This window comes from Eucyclogobius newberryi, unplaced genomic scaffold (genome assembly GCF_026437365.1).
Source record: "Eucyclogobius newberryi isolate DKJ021-1_F unplaced genomic scaffold, fEucNew1.0.hap1 SCAF_9, whole genome shotgun sequence".
Taxonomy (NCBI): domain Eukaryota; kingdom Metazoa; phylum Chordata; class Actinopteri; order Gobiiformes; family Gobiidae; genus Eucyclogobius; species Eucyclogobius newberryi.
The window spans coordinates 34,067,736-34,084,374 of NW_027316532.1; the positions used below are offsets into that span (position 1 = coordinate 34,067,736).

General features: G+C 39.8%; 1 protein-coding gene across 1 annotated transcript; it reads right to left on the bottom strand.

The window, feature by feature from the left end:
• Window positions 1-1,340: 1,340 nt before the first annotated feature.
• rxfp3.2b (relaxin family peptide receptor 3.2b) lies at window positions 1,341-2,641 on the bottom strand. Its single transcript, XM_072438604.1, has one exon. The coding sequence runs from the start codon at window positions 2,632-2,634 to the stop codon at window positions 1,435-1,437; it is 1,200 nt and encodes a 399-aa protein (XP_072294705.1). The 5' UTR covers window positions 2,635-2,641; the 3' UTR covers window positions 1,341-1,434.
• Between the last annotated feature and the right edge of the window lie 13,998 nt (window positions 2,642-16,639).

Here is a 16,639-nt window from a genome sequence, read left to right on the forward strand (position 1 = left end):
CGTTGGCCCTAAAAAGCTGAAATTTGGTGAAAATTCTACTGAGGAGTGGGACATCAAAAGTTATTCAAATTACATTTTTACCTGTCACGGTCTCTGAGCGGCGAAGCCGCAAACTGTAGCTAAAATTTCAGAAATCTCCCAAATTTAACATTTCTGCCGTTTGCGCAGATAAAGTCCGAATTGCGTCAAAATAGAATCAGTTGTTAAACTCTTTGCGCTAAACGTACTTGAAGTGAAATAAATTAATTTGGCGCCACAGCGCCCCCTACAGATTTTATATGGAGGTTAAATGTTTAGTTTTGAGAAATTTTATGAAATTTGACACACAACTCAATTTTGGCATCCAAATCAAAAAAGTCAATGAGACCCATGTCATAATTGTTATGGCTTTGCCGTAGCGATGACTGAAACCTCCCATGTTATTCCAATGGGGAAATCGCCAGAACCTGTTTACACTTTAGACTTTCATGAACTCCTCCCAGGGCGTTAGCCCTATTAACCTGAAATTTGGTGAGACTCATCTTCAGGGGTGGACCATCAAAAGTTATCCTCATTTTATTCAAAGAGTCACGGTGTCTGTGCGGCAGAGCCACACATTTTGCCAAGAATTCAAAATAAAATTGCTTTGTAATGGTAAAACAAAGGGGAGAAGATGTGACAGCGTCACAAATTCAGCCGTAGGCATAATAAAAGGACCATTGGGGCGCGTTAGCGCCCCCTCCTATTGCGGCGTGGCGGCGGTGTGGCGAGGGCCGATCATTGCCGCTTGCGGCTATATTTATAAGTTACTTTCAAGTTATGCTCAAAAGTTTTACTTTGAAGAGAGAGCCTTCCTTTCTTCATAAAGGAATAAGCAACGCTCTCTTTCTGCAAGGTGTGTAAGGTGCCCAAGCTTAACACAGCCCTCATTAGCACTGGCCTTTTTTAAACTCATTCATTTTGTTTTTGTTTCTTTACCTCTTCCCGCAAATGTTACAAGAAGTCTAGTACAGATATTAGGCTTCACATCTCATTCAGAGATGACATTTACACGGTACGCATTTAGGTCAGGACCAATTCCGTAAACAAGAGAACAAACCGAATGTGAGAACAAGAGTGCCGCGTGATCTGAGCGTTAGGGTAGGGAGCAAAAGTAGGGCAAAACCCAATGGGTAGTCTATATTTATTGTATAAAAACTCAAAACTCAAAAAAATAAAAACGGTCACGGTTTACATACATTTACAAACCAACCCAAGTATTAAAGTACATTTACAATCTGGAAACTAAAAATAATAATAATTTCAGTAGGTCAGTTTCTCTGTGTTGAAAGGTCTGGAATTGGGTAATTCTGTGATAATCTGTGCTGCTGTTTTGGCCAAAACTCCCATGCAAAAGAGATAAGTAATCTCAATGGGACTTTTCTGGTTAAATAAAGGTTAAATTAAAAAGTACGGTCAGACATCCATTTGGTCTAGCACCAGAACGGGGGGTACCTCAGCCACCTTAGCCTTGCGTGGCAGCAGATGAGTAAGTCTTCTAATGGATGGAGTGGCGTAAAGAAAAAGCTCCTTAAGTCCTGCCCGAAACTCACGGCGTATCAAGCAATACAACACCGGGTTGAGGCAGCTGTTAGTGTGAGCGAGACACACTGTCAGAGGGAAAGCGTAGGCTTGGGCATTGTAAAAAGCCTTGCTGAAGGGCACCAGGTCAAACTTTATGAGCACCCCCCATAAAGTCAATGCCTGATTGGGCAACCAGCACAAAAAAAATGACAGCACCACAATGATGATGGATTTAGTGACTTTGGAACGGCGGTTTTGCCTGCCTTGTTCCACTTCAGATCCTGCTGCCCCCGTGATGCGCCGGCTGAGGATGAAGCGAAGCAGAAGCAAGTAGCAGACTGTGATGATGATCAGTGGGAGGAGGAAACCCACCAGAACTTTCTGCAGGTGGTATAGACCCAAAAGCAGCTGTGGATCCCAGTTGCCTGACTCTGGGAAGCGCACCAGGCATAGCTCCTCATCTGACACCTGCACACTGTCAGAGTAGATGGCGTGGGGCAGAGTGGCCAGTAAAGAAATCGCCCAGATGCCCAGACATGTCCACTTGGCTCTGGTTGCTGCTGCTCGCCGGCTGTGCATCTTCATTGCAGATGATACGGAGTAATAGCGTGCCATGCTCATCGCTGTGAGAAAAAAGACGCTGGCATACATGTTCATTGTGGTGACAGAATTAATTATTTTACACATGACACGACCAAACGGCCAGCGGAAGTCCAGAGCTGTGTCCACTGCCCAAAAGGGTAAAGTCAGGACAAATTGGAGGTCTGTTATGGCCAGTCCCATCACAAAACAGTTAATGGATGACTGCTTCTGCCGGTAGCGTGAGTGTAGCAAGTAGAGAGCCAGAGAATTACCCACCAATCCCAGAGCGCACACTATGGAGTATACACATGCTATCATAACACGTAATACCAGGCTGGCGGTGTCTCCCTGGAACTCCATGGTGGACTCCTTGGTTAGCAGCTGAAGCCAGCAGTGCAGCGACAGGTTGTTAGTAGAGTAGTTCTCGGTTCGGTCTTCTTGCATAAGTTCCACCTGGCAGGACTCCGGAACCAGAGTTTGGACCCTGCTATTGTTCAGCTGTAGACTCATTCTGCTTAGCATTTACATTAGAGCATGTTAAAGAGCACCAAAACTAGCCCAGATCCCACACACTCTTTATCTCCGTCTTCCTCTTCCATCCTCCGCTCTACAACTCTGTGCACTCAGCGCTGTGCTGTGTTTATATAGTGCCCTCCCTCCAACCATCAGAGCGCACACACCCCCTCGACTCCCCTTGCAGCACAATATGCACTGGCAAAGGTTTTTTCCCCCGCTTTTGCTCGCCACATGAACTGGAGTGAATACAGGCTGTGATAGCCACTTCAAAGTCTCACAGCCTGTCTGTCACGAGTAGAGCTTAAAGTATCTTCTTGGCACAATGTCTGTACCACCCTCACAATTATGTTGCTGCCGAGACACTTTTTTCTCAGCTTCAGGACATACAGCTGTGTGTGCAAAGTCCACTGTGTTTTATATTTCCACAATCAGAATTGTGATTGAGTAGAAAATTTGCAATGCAGGTTCATTGGGCCATTTTCATGACACGTTTTTTACAAATATTTTTTGCATTCAAACAATGTGTTCTTAACTGACAGTATTCTTCTGGCGGAACAAATTCCCCAAACAGACAGGAGCAGTTATTAATCTCATAATGTCCAACCCAATATTATAATTCCTGCATTTTTGGGGTGACACTTTCTCATTTACACCATAACACAAACATTTGCTCAGCTGTCACAGCCTCAACACCCCCCTATCAGCCCTCCACGACCAGAGGACACTCATCTCCATGCACCCCGCAGTAAACACAAGTATACTGTCCAAATAACGACAGCAGCCAACGGGACTTTGCAAGCACATGAGTCCTTTGGGCAGTGGACAACGTGCATGCTTTACAGGAGAAAGATGAGTTGAGACGTGTTTGACTTGTGTGTCTGAAGTGGGGTGTTAGGCCGTCAAAGGTTGTCACATTAAATAAAATGTAGTTTTACATCAATATACATATTAAATGTATTACTTTAAATGGATATAAAACAGATAGTCCATATATTTTATGCAACTTAGAAAAAACTGCTTTGACCATTCATCACCATTCATCACCATTTGTCACCATTTACAATGGACAGATCAATGTGATTTCATTTGTGAAATTAATAAAAAAAAATTAAAATCTTTTTTCCCCCCGGCAAACAGTAAATGCAGTGTCTGCATCTGTTGATGTTTAGTTTTTAAAACCCTAGTGATTTTTATTAGCAGAGACTGTAACATGAACACAGACTATAAGACAACTTACAAAAAACTATTCCATCCCACGTCAACATTTATCCCTTTGCTCCGAAAACTATCTCCAAGTTTGGAAGCAAATTTAAAAGACGGGACCAAATCTTATGGCTTTGGTGTTTTTAATTCTTGGGCGACCCACTTTTTGTGATTTAAAGCTACAAGTGCAATGACACTGAAAAGTGGTTTTATGTCAGTCCAGCCCTGTGAAATACCAAAAGTATTATTATTAATATTTTTGTCTTATGTTATTTTATTTTTTCTCTCTATTCCTTATTAAGAATATGAGAGGTTTTGTCCATAAGAGTTTTGTTTTATAAGAGTTTTTCTATTAAGAGTGTTTTTTTTTTTTTTAAAGCTTCCTTTAAGTTATCGGTAATTTTACTTTGCAACACCGAAATTTCCCCATATTGTGGACAAATAAAGGCTTATCCTATCTTGTTACTTCTACAGTATGCACCACAATGGACACCTCACCCAGTGATCTAGCACCTGTTATGGAAAAAATATAATTTGGCCCTCTATTTTGTGACATTATAGACTCCTCAGCTCCTGATCTCACCTGTACCCTCCTGTTAGAATGCCTAGTTTTGTTTTTTCCACACTAGGGCACTGTTTTTCAAGAATAGTAAGAGGTGTGAATTGACATAATGCAAATGTATGTCTGCCATTTGTGTCCTTTGTTTTCTTGTACCTGCGCCACTTGCCTTTCTGCCTGTAAACCTGCCTCTAAGAAATGTAAATGTTTTTATTTGAAGTAAGTCATGTGACCACCTGTTTGACCTGTAATCTATGAAATGAATGTGAATCCCTTGGTGGGGATCAGAGCAATGTAGGACGAGACAGACGTGTGGACGGATTGGTTCTGTGCGAGACGGACTAACGAATCCACACCAGGGAGAGATTAATTCTGATTGTACAACATAATTAACAATTCACTTTTGAGAAAAGACAACTCTGCTTTACTTTTTCTTGATGATTGTTTGAAGAGAAATTCCACAACACACTGGTGAAGGGAACCCCTTCGTGCTGGTCTCATTATGTATTTTAACTGACTTTTTAATACTGCAACAGAAACCGTCCATCATCGAAAAGGTTTAGGATCCCCACAAATGCCTAGTGAATTGTGTGACAGAAATGTACTTATTTTGGTTTGGTTCAAACTGAAGTTATTAGATAAAAGTGACTTTATTTTTCCCAAATCAGCTATTTTTGTGCAGTTTTGCAAAACGAGGTGTAATGAAAAATGTCTTTCAATGAAACTGTTTTTCTCTTGGAAATTGAAAGCATTATCATACATTTTGTGTAATCTAATACTCTCCAAGAGACCGTTTCAAATGATTAACTCATTCGTTTTGGTTATTTCATCATACCTGGGCCAGTTTGATTTCCTCACCTCAAACCCAGAGCCAGGTTTGCTTCACAGCCACAGCAGCAAGTGACTCTTGTGATTCCAAAGAGAAATAAACATTCAGATGTATGTTTTGAAAAACTCCTTCTCCTTCATTATAACCACTATTCTGTAGCTGAGGAGTAAATGTAGGGAAACAGCGACGTAGTGAGTTTGATTTAACTAAACTACAGAGCTAAAACAAGCTGTTCTGTTGATGTGCGTTTTTGCACTTGCTAATCCAATAAGGGTCTTTTAGCATTGTTTTTCATTACTTGAGGATAGGCCTACACGTTCTTATTATATGGCATTATATTGTGACAATCTGTCAACATAAAAGATAAATTAACCTCAGTCAAACGCATTTACTTGATATTTCAATGATCATGTTCCTGTGTTCTGCAACGCAAAGGGCTTGTTGGCAAACGATATAGGTTATACAATAATGTTAATTATTTGTAAGCTAGAGTACTGTAACGTGTTACTTTTATAACACAGTAGCACTGGAACATAACGCGTTAGTTTACCAGGGCAGTAACGAGGTAACGTAACGGGTTCCTTTTAAAAGTAATATTACCCAACATTGATGTGGGAACATTAAGAAGTTTTTGGAAGTCATTGACTTGAAGCACAGACTTGGGAAAGCAAACCCAGCCAAGGCTTATGCAAGGGATATGCTTCAAGGAGGACCTGACGCAGGAGGACCATGACGGAAACCACAAAACATTCAAGGACATGAAAGAGAAGAGTGCAAGTAAAATCCTTTCAACCGTATGCACAGCTAAACCAAATTATTTTCTTGCCTAGATTTAAACATTGTCAGAGTAGAAGCCTGTCTCACATCTTCAGGAAGACTGTTCCACATATTAGCTGCATAAAACTGAAATGCAGATTCTCCATGTTTAGTCCCGGCTCTGGGCTAGGCTATTGAGAAACACAAGCAGAGCTGCTTTAAAGTCTGTTCTCGGAGCCAGTGCAGAGACCTGAGCACAGGACTAATGTGATCGTGTTTCCTGGTTATAGTCAGGACCTGAGCAGCAGCGTTCTGGATGCACTAGTGGTTTAGACACTACACTTTAGATTTTGGCCATGTTCCAAGGGTTAGGGTTAGGGTTATGGAGAAAAACGTTATACAAAAAATAAAATAAAAAGAGGAAACTTATTTAATTACTAATCTCTTTATTCTCTATCCTGCCAGAAAATATCTCTGACGTCGAAACACGCTGAATTTTTAACACTCCAAATAAAACTGGATAAGGTGTACATCAGTAAATCTAAATGTGCATCTTTTTTAGCATTTTACAAAATTCCATTTTTTGTTTTTAAATTAGAAAAATAAAGACAAACTAAAAAAACATGAATAAACTTTCCATTAATGGTACTGTTGTTGATGGTCCAAAAGATATATCCCAGTATTGAGAAAATTACAATTAGCACTACCTACTTAGTCCAATTTGATGGAGAGCGTTAATCAACAGTCTGGACCTTGACCGGGCCAGTCAAACACAGAAATATGTTTTGTTTGAAACCATTCAATTCTAGCTCTGGCTTTATGTTTAGGGCCGTTCTGCTGTGAACTTCTTATGGCTGAGTTTCAACAACCTCTTCTTGCGACTCTTCCTTAAAGGCCAGATTTGTGTAGTACAGATTCCGTGGTCGTCTGAACTGTGAACCTCTGCAGCTCCTCCAGAGTTATCATGGGCCTCTTGGCTGCATCTCTGATCAGTGCTCTCCTTGGTTTTCCCGTAAGTTTTGGTGGAGATGCTTGGGAAATCTTTTTATAACCTAAACCTCCACAACTTCCATGACCTGTCTGGTGTGTTCCTTGGACTTCTTGATGCTGTTTTCTCCCCAACAGTCCCTTAACAAACGTCTGTGAACTTCACAGAACAGCTGTATTTATACTGAGATTAGATTGCACACTGGTACAACTTCTGACAGCAATTGGTTGCACTCTGGGAATAATATTATTAATATTATTAGTTTATTTGAACTGGGACAGTGCACATCAATCAACATTTCTGTAAATGCACCAGTATTAGTTGTAGTTCAGCTAGTTTTCAACTGTTGTCACAGGCAAGGTGTAAAATGCCAGCAATATGCAAAACATACATTTACTGTTGACGCTCAAAAAACATTTCCCTTATGACTACCACCTTGTAAACATATAATACTATTTCTACTATTGAATTTAGTCATAAGCAATTTAGAGGGTGTAGAGAGCGTGCTAAAGTTAATTTGCAGTTGACGCTCTCTGAGACAGGTGTCTACTGCTCACCACAATATGGCGCTCCCTCTAAACCTTGACAGACTGATCATAGACTTGAGTAATTTAAATGACTTTTGGAGACATTTGGACAGACTCTACCTTCAAATGTGAATTTTCTCTCTACATCACACTGTGATCCTTTAAATTGACTCGCTGCAGTTGTCCTTCAAGAACATACCACCACCAGAGCTTTTTGTTCATCTGAAAATACAAACGATTGCTTGGATGTCTTTGTAAGAAGAATCCTCATTTGATCGTGTAGGTAGATGTGTAGTGCGTGTGTGTGTGTGTGTGTGTATGTGTGTGTGTGTGTGTGTGTGTGTGTGTGTGTGTGCGTGCGTGCGTGCGCGTGCGCGTGTGCGTGTGCAAAAAAGTGCTATGTGAGTGCTGAAGAAGCATCATGGAAACAGATTGTGTGTTGATAAACCATGCTATATTTAAAATATAATATATTAATATAGTGTACAAAGTCATCTTTCAGCAATAATACATAAGAGCTTTAGTTTCTTGCTGTAAAATATACAGGTAGTTACATTTACGTAAATCTAATTAAGCAATTCTTTGATTTGGAGCTCTATTTGCATAAGTCTATTTCAGCTGGATGAATTCATGTGTTAATCAAATCATTCTTTAAAAATAATTATATGCATAGATATTGAGTGCATGTCACAAGGAAACTGGGCAAAGCATAACTTTCTATGAAGGCGACACGTTCAGACCTCATACCCGCATTTAATATTTAGGTATGCATGAGGAAGTGACACATATGCAAACCTGCACCAGTTTTTGATATGGTTGTTTCGCTTGTGATTAATCACATTTACACTGGAGCTCGCCTAACCTCAATTATCAGTGCGTTCAAAAGATATGCCCATGTAATTTCCTGTGCTAAAGGCTGATATGTGGAGGTTGAGGTTTCCAGTCTATACTTAACTTTACACTGTTGTACAAATTTACATAAAATGACGTAGATGCTATTTTCACACATATCTTTCTCTTCTGTGAGAGGGACATGTTTTCAAATAGCTCAAAAGAGAGAATACAAATGAAAGTAGTGAGTATCTTCACCACTTATAAAAGGTGCAAGATATTGATTATACGTTTGCTTTTTAAAGTCTTATCAGAGAGAGTAAAAGTAAACTAAGTGGAAAACAATTTTGTTAATGCAAAAGTTTGGTCCAGGAATGCCCTTGCATTAACTCAATCCGGGTCTAAACTACCATAAAATAAGACAACATTTGCAGATTAAAAACAACAGAAGAAGAATGTGAGGGTTAGCCGTGATCGACTCTTTGGGGCTTTAGTCTTCTGATTGTATCTATGCTCCACAGGGACCAGGAATAAGCAATTTGCTACTAGGGCATTGATTAGATGGTTTGGAAACTTTCACCCTGATTAAAAGCACATGTACATCAGTCCATTAGAGATCAGACAGCATTTTTAGTAGTGTGTAGGGTCTGGTACCACTACGAGTTTAAATACTAAACCAATCTGTTTATCTGCTCCGTGTTTCTTTAAAACTTATACAGTATGAACAAAACAGAAGGAACCAACAAAAAAAGACCAGAGAGTAAAAAGTTAAACTCAAAAGGACACAAGTTATAAAATGTTAGTCAGGCACATGTCCCTCAATGTATGGTTCTCACATCTCCCAATGTCTGTTAAAATGTCCATGATTAAGTTCAAAGAAAAACTTTTTATAATTGTCCAACCATATCTCAGTCTAGTCCTTGACATTCGGTTCAGTTCCTGTCAAACATTTCTTTCTGCCTTCTTTGCTGCAGCCAAAATGACACTTGACAGGTATCCATCAATCATCTCCATCGCTAGAGTCCTATATCCGAGGTACATAGTTCTAAAGTTAAATGGAATATTGAAATAACATTGGAATAAGACAATATGCAGTGCCTCATTGATCTCAGTCCAGTATTTGTGAATAATAGGGCAGCCCCAAAACACATGGTAATGATGAGCCACTTGACAACCACAATTTCTCCAGCAGTCAGCAGATCCCTGAGTGGTGACCATTGTGATTTGTTGGTTCTCCATTGAGATGTACATACATTTCCCCATTCTTCATCTATCAAAACAAATAACAAACAAACTTTCCCTATTACGGTATTTTTAACAAATCTAGTGGAATGATTATCCAGATTATTAATGCATTTATATAATTTAGATATTATTTCCTAGTGAGGTCTAATGTATATGCCTTAATAAATCAGAGGGTTATAATTAGGCCCGAGCCCCAGCAGGGCGGAGGGCCTATTGCTCCCGCAACGCTGCCTTCGGCAGCGTTGCAACTGTCTGACCAAACATGCGGGCGCAGCCCGCATGTTTGGTACCCCGTCGCCCCTGGCAAGTACAGTGAACTAGCCCATGCCGAAGGCATGGATCATGCATACTTACTCCTGCTATGACAGAAATAGGCAACAATGAGTGAATGGGCGTAGCCCATTCACTCATTGTTAACAACAGCAGCGCGAAGCGCTGCATTCCTCCAAAAACCCTCCTGGCATCGTCCCGTACGCGAGAATCCATGCCGCAGGCATGGGCCATGCTTGTATCTGCTCAAATCAATGGAAGTCTATGGGGAGTGGGCGGGGCATCCCGACGGAATAGGGAGTGACGAGCGCGTAAGCGCTCGTAATGATGATTCCACCCCATGGCGGCATCGGGAAGGCTTAGAGCTTTCAAACGATGTATAATTTGTTGTTATAGTGGAAACGGCTATATTGTTTTTGCTAAAAATATTATTATTAGGCCCGAGCGCCACAAGCTGGCGAGAGGCCTATTAATCTCGTAAGGCCGTGCGAAGCACGGCTGCGAAAGTGCGCACGTAGTGCGCACGAAATCGAGCGCGAAGCGCTCGCCCACTTCCAAACACTCTCTAACGCACTCCTTCACTCATATAAAGCAGTCATTTGCGCTAAGTAGCTCACGAATACGTTCCCCATCTCTTGCATGTTTCGTGCATATAAGCATGTAATGCAAAAATTGAACATTATTACTGTATAGAGGGCCAAAAACACAAAGTGGGCGGAGCCCACTCAAAATTAACGAAAGTACCCGTCAGTGACCAGGGACCCACACCATGAGGTAGGAAAGCGCGAGCGCTTTCCGAAAATGTATAGTTTATGATATTTGAAAAATGGGAAACATTGTTTTCGCATCGGAATATTATTCTTCTTCTTCTTCTTCTCGGGACCAACCCCCCTATTTTTCACCCAGTGAACATTGACGAAAAGTCACAAAAATGTTCACACCTCTAAAAATCGTGCCTCTCTACATTCTGGCTATTTCCCTTTTCTAAAATAAAAAAAAATTGGCGCGTCAGCGCCCCCAAATGTACCAAAAATGCATTGAGAGATGGGAAATGACCCAAAAAAAATCTGATCGTAGAATCATGAAATTTGGCGCAGAGGTAGATGGTGACAAGAGAACTAAAAAATATTATTACGGCAACGCCGTCCGCCCAACCAAATGTCGGCCATATTGCTTCAAAAATGGCTAAACATGACTTCGGAGTTTTTCCAAACGTCGTACTTTTACGAACTCCTCCCAGGGCGTTGGCCCTAAAAAGCTGAAATTTGGTGAAAATGCTACTGAGGAGTGGGACATCAAAAGTTATCCAAATTACATTGATACCTCTCACGGTCTCTGTGCGGCGAAGCCGCAAACTGTAGCTAGAATTTCAGAAATCTCCCATATTTAAAATTTCTGCCGTTTGCGCGGATAAAGTCCGAATTGCGTCAAATTAGAATCAGTTGTTAAACTCTTTGCCCTAAACCTACTTGAAGTGAAATAAATTCATTTGGCGCCACAGCGCCCCCTACAGATTTTATATGGAGGTTAAATGTTTAGTTTTTCGAAATTATATGAAATTTGACACACAACTCAATTTTAGCATCCCCATCAAAAAAGTCAATGAGACCCATGTCATAATTGTTATGGCGTTGCCATAACGATGACCGAAACCTTCCATGTTATTCCAATGGGGAAATCGCCAGAACATGTTTACACTTTAGACTTTCACAAACTCCTCCCAGGGCGTCAGCCCTATTAACCTGAAATTTGGTGAGACTCATCTTCAGGTGTGGACCATCAAAAGATATCCACATTTTCATTCAAAGAGTCACGGTGTCTGTGCGGCAAAGCCGCACATTTTGCCAAGAATTCAAAATAAAATAGCTTTTTGATGGTAAAACAAAGGGGAGAAGATTCAGATTCAGCAGTAGGCGTAATAAAAGGACAATTGGGGCGCGTTAGCGCCCCCTCCTCTTGCGGCGTGGCGGCGGTGTGGCGGCGGCGTGGCGAGGGCCGATCATTGCCGCTTGCGGCTATATTTTTTATTATTTTTCTTGTTCTTCTGCTTTTTGAGCTCTAATTTGACCCCCTGAACATGCTCAAAAACTCACCAAACTTTACCCAAAATTCAAAATCGGCGAAAAATTTTGTTTTTTCTGGGCCATTTTTTTTTTCGTTAAAAAATGGCGCGACAGCGCCACCGACAAAAGTCAAAATACATTGCGCCTATGGGAGACGCCCCGAGGTCAACTTTGTCGTAGAGCTACGAAATTCGGAACACGCATTCCTCTTGTGAGGACAAAAAACAAATATTATTGTGGCCACGCCCCCAGAATTACCCTATGCCCGCCATCTTCCTTTGAAAATGAAAACACGCTGTGTTAGCCATTTTGTTCACGTCAAACTTTGACGAACTCCTCCTAGGGCGTTTTGCCCACCGACTTCAAAATCGGCGGACGTCCTCTGGACAAGTGGGGCATCTAAAGTTATCCAATTTTTTGAGATACCTTTTACGGTCTGTGTGCGGCGCAGCCGCAAAGTTGGACAACTTATTTTGTGATATTGCAGATCTAAAAATTGTTCCCATTTGATCAAAACAAGTCCGATTAGGACCAAATTTGAATCAGTTGTTCAACTTTCTAGTTTGGACCAGTTTATGATGACAAAATTGAAATGGGCGCGATAGCGCCCCCTACAGAGTGACCTTTAAATTAACATTGAAGGTCAAAAATTAGTTTTACCAAAATTTTCTAAACTTTACCCAAAATTCTATTTTGGCGTCGCGATCAAAAAAGCCAATCAGACAAATGCCTTAATTTTTACGGCGTAGTCGTAGCGATGACATAAACCTCCCATGTTATCCCTATGGGAAAACCGCTAAATCTCTCGAATATCCACATTTTTATGTTTTACACTTTAACAAAGTCCTCCTAGTGCGTTTTGCCCACCGACCTCAAAATCGGTGTACGTCCTCTAGACAAGTGGAGCATCTGAAGTTATCCAAATTTTAAGGATAGCTTTTACGGTCTCTGTGCGACGGAGCCGCAAACGTTTCCCAGAATTCTGACTATTTGGCCTTCAGAGTGGCCTATAAACAATAGAGTTTTTCCAAATGACATGATATTTTGAACAAAATTCTAATTTGCCATCCTGATCACAAAAGTATGAGAGCCAAAGTCATATTTTGTACGGCGTAACCGTAGCGATGACAGAAACATCCCATGTTATCCTTATGGGAAAATCATAGAATTGCTCAAATCACCACATTTTTACGCTTCACACTTTAACGAACTCCTCCTAGGGCGATTGTCCGATCAAGTTCATATTTGGAGAATATCATCTACACAAGCGGGGCATCAAAACTTATCCATATTTTGATTCTAAGTGCTACGGTCTCTGTGTGGCGGACCCGCAAATATATGTCAGAAATGGGAAAACAGCGAAATCTCTGAAATGTTCACATTTACGCTTCACACTTTAATGAACTCCTCTGTGGGCAATAGCTCGATCAAGCTCATATTTGGGGAAAATCATCTACACAAGCGGGGCATCAAAAGTTATCCATATTTTTATTCCAAGTGCTACGGTCTCTGTGCGGCGGCGCAGCAAATTTGACTGACACTTGTGTTGATTTGCACTGGATTGGCCATGTCCAATGTGTCGCCGTCTGTCAAGTTCTTTTTTTATTTAACACACAATAAGGGCGCCATCTTTATCAAGTCGAAAGCGCAGAGTCGGAAGGCCGGCGGCCCGCGAGGGCCGTTGGATGCCGCTTGCGGCTTTAATGGTCATTGCTTTGCTCAATTTCTTGGTTATAATAACTTCTTATTGGTTAATACCTACAGTTGAAAAGTCCTTTTTTCCAAGACAAAAGATTCCTTCAGCATGTCAAAATACCTTTTGTAATCCAGACCATAATCTCAGGTCGCTACTGTTTGGTATAAAGGTTTTAACATATTTGTTTAGTTTGTATGTAAGCACAGATTTTACCCAGGGATTCTCTATTTCCTCCACCAAACTGTTTGTCATGTGCCAATAAGGCTTGTACAGGAACATCCGGCATCACTCATGTTGGGCTGCGGGTCAGATTTCGACGCTCAGACTGGGTCGTGGGCCAAACATAACGTAAAAAATAAAACAATAAAAGATATAAGAAGTAAATAGCTTGATATAGCCTAATAACAGTTATCTGTGGACATGGTTGCACAAATCTGCAGCAGGAACAAGAATATAAGATATATGGACTTGACAGTGACAGTGGCATGTGGTCAGGGCAAGGGGAGCGCAGGGGGGTCTGCATGTTTGACACCCGTGCATTATACCATTCTGTTGAGCTTCAGTACAGTACTGTACTGCTCTGATTTGAGCTGAAATAATTCTGCTCCGTGTTTAAAATTCAAAAAGACCTCGCCACATTTTTACCTGTGTTTTCAGTTTTCTGATCAAAAATACTATTGTCTAGATACTTCTGATCTGCCAACGCAACATGAGATAATGCAGATGAGATAATGCAGATACTACTAAAAATGAAAGACACTGCTTTATGAATGGTCTTGTAAAAAAAGAAGCTTCCTTATGTTATGTTCTTATGTTCTCACTCTTTGTTTTGTTTTTGACTAATGTAAATGTTCTGATTTGGGTCTTATTGCAAACCATGACAGTAGTATGTCAAACCTAGCTAGTCCAAAATAGGACTAGGACTATTGGCCTTTTTTTTCATCGCTAAAATGTCTGATATTTGCAGACAAAAGGCATAATTTATTATGAATGCTGGCACACCATTTTAAATTTTCTGCAGCTTTTATAGTGTGTAGTGATAATAATTATTTATAATTATTATTATTTTTTAAAATGTTTTTTTTCAGTTTTCAGTTGGTTTTGGTTCCACATTCACTACCTTGTATAAGGTTGAAACCTATTTCAACATAAATGTGTCTGAGCAGGTTGACGGACATAAAGGTGGCATCAATAATGGCTATATAAAATAGGTAATTCATCTGCAATATAGCTAAAAACAAACAAACAACAATAACAACAACAACTTAAAATAGAAGTTGTACATTGACTTTTTGTTCAAAATTATTGAAATAATTATCTGCCGCTGGCTGTTCCTTTTCATAATTTTTTATTATTATTATTTATTTTCTTTTTGTTTCAAAACTGGCTGTATATTTGTTATGTATATGTTATGATCCAGAGGCTGCCCTTTCAGACACACCCATCTCCATTTATACAAGACTGGACACTGGGAGTGGCACATGGTTTACATGGTTTTAAAGAAAGCAATTATTACAGTCTTTATTTCATTTTATCTCAAAGGAGCTTGATGAGTACAAAAAGAAATCAAGTGATAACTGAAAAACAAGTCAGAATGTGTCAGAATGTTGATGCCAAATTATCCATCGAGATCCCAAGTGTGCATGTCATCAGAGTGCCATTTAGTGAGCAACAGTCTCAAACACTTTCATGCTGGCATTTCATCAATGCCAAGGCAACAGTTCATGTCAACAAGAGATAATAGCACACTATCCACTGAATACAAAATACTGTCATACTTCAAGACGCTATCATCAGAGGTGGATTACTAGTTACTTCTAATTACTCCTTTTGAGTAAAAGGTTTGGTCAATTTAATTACCGTATTGTGAGAGAGTGACAAAAGCTTACCTTCAGTTATGATTTCGCTTTTGGGTTTTTTGAGTATAATCTTTGGAAATCCCAGCATCAGCTTCATTCAATTCAATTCAATTCCATTTATTTTTGTAAAAATCAGCAGTTGCCTCGAGGGGCTACAGTGAAAAAACAGATTAAACAATGTTCATAGGGTAAATGTTTTGTTTAAATCATAAAGAGACTTTATATCCAGCTATAGAGCTGTGCCGATTGTTTCTAAATATAAATATTGATACCAAAGTGAGTGTCCAGTAATACTAGACCATACGGTGACAGGCTGTCTGTTTTTTTATATTAGGATTTACCTCAAAGGTGGCAGAAAGTTTTAACAGGCTCATGAGTGTACACAGACCTCCACTCAATCACCAAACTTAAAGCTACAAAAAGACCTGGATATTTACATGTTTACAAAACTATTCTGGTGGCAAGTTAACTGAGTTTTAAGGTGACAGATATAATTATTTCTATAAACAAGTAGAAAGACACTGAAATAATGAAAGATAAAATTGCCTCTGGCACAAAAATACATGTTTACAAAGATACAACTTACTAAAAACTCCACTTCCCTATATACCGGTATGTACTGCAACTAAATATAATTTGTCCAGTTAAACTTAAAACATATTTGAATGGGAAAAATGTCCTAATAACGAGATTTATTTAGATTTATTCTTTAAATCTTTTTTTTGTTTTTTCTTGCATGACTTTGCTGGATAGGATTAGAGTGATTAGTTGTAGCGTGAAATGGATAGAGAAGGTAGAGACAAACGGGAAATGGTCATGGCCGGTATGTGGTCACTAGAGATGTCCGATTCAGTTTTTTTGGCTCCCGATCCAATAATGTTTAATGTTGCAATTTCCGATACCAATCTGATACAATCTTCTTATTTAATGTTTTTATTACCCTCACTTTAGTCTGATGCTGTGACATAAAAAAAAATAAGAATGCAATGCTGAAGTTTGCTTCGGTTTAATTAAAGGGCGTGGCTGCAGAGCCGCGGCTCTGTAGACACTCCCTTAATTAAATGATTACCAATATATTTTTTTACTACCTAATTATTTGTTTTAATATAAAATAAATAATTGATTAAAATAAATAAATAAACATAATCATTTTTTAACTCCTCTACAGCTTCA

Bases quoted from the DNA above. Each gene is read 5' to 3' on its own strand.
- rxfp3.2b (XM_072438604.1), bottom strand. From the start codon at position 2,634: ATGAGTCTACAGCTGAACAATAGCAGGGTCCAAACTCTGGTTCCGGAG.